Source organism: Lampris incognitus, chromosome 19 (genome assembly GCF_029633865.1).
Source record: "Lampris incognitus isolate fLamInc1 chromosome 19, fLamInc1.hap2, whole genome shotgun sequence".
NCBI classification, from domain to species: Eukaryota; Metazoa; Chordata; class Actinopteri; order Lampriformes; family Lampridae; genus Lampris; species Lampris incognitus.
In genome coordinates this window covers 36,185,723-36,191,722 of record NC_079229.1, presented here as the reverse complement: position 1 = coordinate 36,191,722, position 6,000 = coordinate 36,185,723, and the positions used below count along the sequence as shown (strand labels likewise).

Here is a 6,000-nt window from a genome sequence, read left to right as displayed (position 1 = left end):
CACATGTGTCATTTGTGATGCTGGGCTATACAAATATAATTGATTTGATTTGATTCATTTAGTTTACAGCAGCACTGATAGATGGTATCGTGTGTCAGGCGCACACCAGATGTGTTCAGACCCGTTGTCCTGGTAACAGTCACGTGACCGGCGGTGTGTGTTTGGCTCTGCAGGCTCTGGACTTGCTATTGGACAAGATGAAGGGGGCAGGGTTTGATTTCTCCCGCGTCAGCGCACTTTCAGGAAGTGGACAGGTGAGTGACGGCTCATCAGGTGTGTGTGTGTGGGGGGGGGGGGCTCGCGAAGAAGACACTTCCTGTTACCACGATATTACCACTTCCTGTTACCACTCTTGCCAACGCGAGACGATTTCCACAGAAGAAGAAGATTTCCGCAGAAGAAGAAGATTTCCGCAGAAGAAGTAAGCGTTGCAGCGGCGTTAACCCGAGGGCTCTGGAAAGATGGCCGACTCGTTCTGTAATTATAACGAAACTTAACGCAGCAACCCAAGCGAATCACCGGCTAGACTTGTGTTAATGCTTTATGTTGTGTCATCCAACAAAGAAGCAATACCTTTTTTTTAAACTCTCTTTATTGTCCGTCCTCGCACTCCCGCACATTTTCGTCCCTCTCACTTCCCGTCTCTCTGTTCTCGCGATATCGCCCACTACGCCCCAGTTTATAGTCTCTTTCAGTTTATAGTCTCTTTCAGGTTTATTAAACCATTTATCAGGTTGGTTGTTTTATTCTGTTGTGAGGAAATGCTGGGATCTTGAATGTCACCTTAAGGCCTGACAGAGTTCGGGTCGGTACGGTTGCCGGTATGTTATAATAATTTATCTTCTCGGTTCTTTCACCTGGGTGGAGATTAAAAAACAGATGTTTGGTAGAGTTAAACCCAATACTGAATCCACCATGTTCTCTCTTTTCCCTCATTCTCTCTCCACATCTGTCCCCCCCCCCTCTCTCACACACACACACACACACACACACACATACACACACACACACACACACACACACACACACACACACACACACACAGCAACATGGCAGTGTGTATTGGATGAAAGGAGCCAATGAGACGCTCAGACAGCTGGACCCAAAGAAGAGCCTGGCCCAGCTGCTACAGGTGTGTGTGTGTGTGTGTGTGTGTGTGTGTGTGTGTGTGTGTGTGTGTGTGTGTGTGTGTGTGTGTGTTTCATTCATGATGTTATAGTTAGAAGGTCTCTAGGGATGCTAGACAGATAAACAAAAGTGTGTGTGTGTAGTGTGTGTGTGTGTGTGTGTGTGTGTGTGTCTTCACAGGGTAGTTTTGCGGTTGCAGACAGTCCAGTGTGGATGGACTCCAGCAGCAGTCAGCAGTGTCAGGACTTACAGTCAACAGTAGGGGGAGCCCAAAGACTGGCAGATATTACCCGGCTCCAGAGCATATGAGGTCGGTCTCTCTCTCTCTCTCTCTCTCTCTCTCTCTCTCTCTCTCTCTCTCTCTCTCTCTCTCTCTCTCTCTCTCTCTCTCTCTCTCTCTCTCTCTCTCTCTCTCTCTCTCCTCTCTCTCTCTCTCTCTCTCTCTCTCTCTCTCACACACACACACACACACACACATTATTGGTTTGTCTGATTGTTCTCCTATGTGTACTCTCTCTGTTGGCCCTTATTCTTATTCTGCCTCTCTCTCTGTCTCTCTCTCTCTCTCTGCCCCCCCCCTCTCGCTCTGTCTGCCTCTCTCTCTGTCTGTCTCTGTCTCTCTGTCTCTCTCTCTCTGTCTCTCTCTCTCTGTCTCTCTCTCTCTCTCTCTCTCTGTCTCTCTCTGTCTCTCTCTCTGCCCCCCCCCCCTCTCGCTCTGTCTGCCTCTCTCTCTGTCTGTCTCTCTCTCTCGACTCTGTGTCTGTCTCCAAGCGTTTCACTGGGAACCAGATAGCGAAGATCCACCAGACCAGACCAGACCAATACCAGGACACGGAGGTAAACCATAAACTCCCCAGATGCCTCAGAAGGAACACACTCCAGAACCATCTGTCAATCAGCCAGCCACACACACGTTTAACCCGGAAAATTCACCAAAAGGTCTTTAATGGTGACTCACACACTATAATGTGTGTGTGTGTGTGTGTGTGTGTGTGTGTGTGTGTGTGTGTGTGTGTGTGTGTGTGTGTGTGTGTGTGGGTCACTCGTGTGTGTTTTTTCAGAGAATATCACTGGTCAGTAGCTTCGCTGCCTCTCTCTTTCTTGGGGACTACGCCAGTATTGACTACAGTGACGGTACGTTACCTCCATTCATCATCCACCCAGATATCCATCCACCATCCACCCATCTATCCACCCACCATCCATCCGCCATCCACCCACCATCCATCCGCCATCCACGCACCATCCACCCATCTATCCACCCACAATCCATCCACCATCCACCCATCTATCCATGCACCATCCATCCATCAATAGTTCAAAAGTAGAGAAGCTGGTCTGTGCTACCATTTTACAACTATGACTGTTACTTATCTTTGATAAACACCATCGTTTGTTTGATTGATTGATTGATTGATTGAAAAGTATCTGTAATGGAAAGAAAACCAGTAAATTCTACAACGTCTCCACAGAGTGAGAGTCTAGTTAATTGGTGCTCTTGTAACCGCGACCTTTCAGGCAACAAAACACTTTATGGCACGTTGAGATTACAGGCGTCAAAAGTACAAGATGGTCAGGCGAGGCTGTTGACCTGCACGATGTCGTAATAGGCGTGTATACTATCAATTGTGCATTTAAGAGTGTAAACTGTCTTTCCAGCCTTAAATTTAATGTTATATACCTGGTGCTCCAACTACTGCTGCCACCTTTTGTCAAGCTCTGCTTTTGGTTAATTATTAATTAATATTAATTAATAATTGGTTATGGTTTTGTGGTAAATGAACAATTTGGGATTAGATGACAAGAATAAGTTTTTCTTCATTCATTCATTCATTATCCAAGCCGCTTATCCTGCTCTCAGGGTCGCGGGGATGCTGGAGCCTATCCCAGCAATCACTGGGCGGCAGGCGGGGAGACACCCTGCACAGGCCCCGGAAGGACGCCGGGCCCGGCGTCCAGGGGCCTGTGCAGGGCCCGGCGTCCAGGGGCAGGCCACTAGGCGTCCAGGGCCTGGCGACATCCTGAAGTTTTTCTTCAGTTGAGGTCAAACCAGGAACTTTCAGGGGAAGTTCCAGTGATGCTTCACAACGTCATTGGGGTGCTAACAAAGTCGAGGGCCAGCTCAGCTTTGGCTTGTTTCCTGTCAGACCCGTCACACCACTACACCACGTTGGCTGTACATTTGTAGTTCCACGTGGCTTCCATGGAAAACGAATCGTTGTTGTTGCGTTAATGCTGGTAATCTCAACGTGACTTCAGATACCGCTTAGCATTTGATGGACTTCGAATGGATCCAGGTTGTTTGACATTAACCAGAACTGAACTTGATAAATTTGACTCTGTGCTTTCAGTCAGCCATCCACAGCTCTAACTTTGAGTTAGGAAAAAACAAAGAAAATCAATTTAAAGGAAATGAAATTAAAATGGAAAACAGATCCAGTCAAGAAATGCTGTTTCTCGATCGGGATGGTGTCAGTTATCCGTTCGTTCGGAGATAACGTTGGATGTTAAATGGCTGGTTTATATCGTCTCTGTCAGTGTGTTTGTTTTGTGATTCCCAGTGGCCGGTTCACTTGTCTCCCAGTGTGGAGAGAATTAGAGCATGATGACACTACTGTCTGGAACTGTGTGATAAGGAAACACACGCACACACACAGTCACAGTTCATATTGCTGACATCGGTATCCACCCAACAATCTAAATTTTCTTTGTGTGTGAAATTCGTAACACTTTTACAAATAGGGTCCTCCATATTTCAGAAACTGTTACTTGAGAGTTGGAAGGAGACTGGGTGAAAGGAGCCATGTGGCTGAATGTAGAATAAATCCTCCTTTCCCACTTCTGTTTTCCCCTGATGGGATGAGTCCATAGTCGATGGCAAGTTTTCCACACAAACATGGGACTGCACTAAATCCTGCACCACCTCGACTCCCTAGGGGCATACCAAAGAATCCTCCACTCCAAACTCACCCAGCTTACTGTACCAGCCCCCATCTGTCAGCAGATTAAAAACTTGCTGACAGACAGGAGGCAGCTGGTGAGGCTGGGGAAAATCACATCCAGCACCCTGGAAAATCAGCACTGGTGCCCCTCAGGGATGTGTGCTCTCCCCTCTACTCTTCTCCCTCTACACAAATAACTGCACCTCAGGAGACCTGTCTGTTAAACGCCTGAAGTTTGCAGACAACAACAATCATCGGCCTCATCTGGGACTGTGGCGAGTCTGCATACAGATGGGAGGTTGAACAACTGGCCCTCTTGAGTGGTCACAACAACCTGGAGCTGAACACGCTCAGAACATTTGAGATGACAATGGATTTCAGGAGGGCCCCCCCAACACTGCCCCCCCTCACTATACTCAGCAGCACGGTGTCTGCTGTGGAAACCTTCAGGTTTCTGAGATCCACAATCTCCCAGGGCCTAAGGTAGGATGATTGTGCCTGTCCAACACAGACACAATCATCAAAAAGGCCCAGCAGAGGATGTACTTCCTCCGCCAGCTCAGGAAGGTCAACCTGCCTCAGGAGCTGCTGATTCAGTTCTACACTGCAATAATCCAGTCTGTCCTCTGCACATCCATCACTGTCTGGTTTGGTTCGGCCACCAAACAGGACAGGGACAGACTACAACGGACAGTTAGGTCTGCAGAGAAAATCCTTGGTGCCAACCTGCCCTCCATTCAGGGCTTCTACACCTCCAGACTCAGGAAACAGGCAGGCATCATCACTGCAGACCCATCACACCCTGGTCACAACCTGTTCCAACTCCTCCCCTCTGGTAGGCGCTACAGAGCACTGTACCCCAAAACATATATAAAAAGTTTCTTTCTATAGGCCGGCACTCTGACGAACACTAAAAACAGCCGCATAGTGTCTGAAACGTCCCCGTGCAATATACCTGTAACACTGCACATCCACTGGACCTACAAATACTAAATTATATATCCTGCAGTTTAAACACGGGTTTTTTTTTTTTTTTTTTGGTTTTGTTTTTGGGTTTCCCCTCGCCCTGTGATGGACTGGCGGCCTGTCCAGGGTGTCTCCCCATCTGCTGCCCAATGACTGCTGACATAGGGTCCAGCATCCCGCGACCCGAATTCGGATAAGCGTCTTGGGTAATAGATGAATGGATGGATTTTTCCCGCTTTTTCTCCCCAGTTGTATCCGTCCAATTACCCCACTCTTCCGGGCCGTCCCGGTCTCTGCTCCACCCCCTCTGCTGATCCGGGGAGGGCTGCAGACTACCACATGCCTCCTCCCATACATGTGGAGTCACCAGCCGCTTCTTTTCACCTGGCAGCATCGCACCACCATCCTAGTTTCTTTTTTGGTAATCAAACCAGGTATCAGCCAGCAGCATTTGGGAAATAATGTCCTTATTTCAGATGAATACAGAGGGTCTGACCTGCAGCTTCCTACCCTTCTGTAAAATGACCTTTTATGTGGATTCATTTGGTGCTGGCACTCATGTTGTTGGTCACTAGTTTGGTTGTTTTTTTAAGATGGCGATCTCTCTTCATGTGCGTTATCCTAAGCTCATTAAATGTGATGAATTAGCTAACTGACGTGTTGGATAACCGACCAATTGTCAACCAGGCGACTGGCTGACAGACAGGCTGACTGACCAGTCACCAAACAGAGGTGATTGACAGGCAGGCTGATGTTTTGAGTGACTGACTGACTGAATCACTTGTTGACCTGAATGGCTTGGTTTGTGTTACAGGTTCAGGTATGAATCTGTTGGACATTGGAACCAGAGACTGGTCTAAAATCTGCCTGGAGGCAACTGCTCCCGATCTAGACCGACGACTGGGACCACCAAGACCCTCGGCCTCAGTACTGGTAAACACTGTGTGTGTGTGTGTATGTGTGG

The 6,000-nt window shown here is 48.1% G+C and overlaps 1 protein-coding gene across 1 annotated transcript in view; it reads left to right on the top strand.

The window, feature by feature from the left end:
* xylb (xylulokinase homolog (H. influenzae)) overlaps positions 1-6,000 on the top strand; it is a 54,649-nt gene that overhangs the window by 3,383 nt on the left and 45,266 nt on the right. The window contains 7 exon segments of the mRNA XM_056299541.1: positions 174-254; positions 1,046-1,132; positions 1,309-1,419; positions 1,421-1,438; positions 1,900-1,965; positions 2,190-2,262; positions 5,851-5,969. Coding sequence (XP_056155516.1) covers positions 174-254; positions 1,046-1,132; positions 1,309-1,419; positions 1,421-1,438; positions 1,900-1,965; positions 2,190-2,262; positions 5,851-5,969 — 555 coding nt within the window.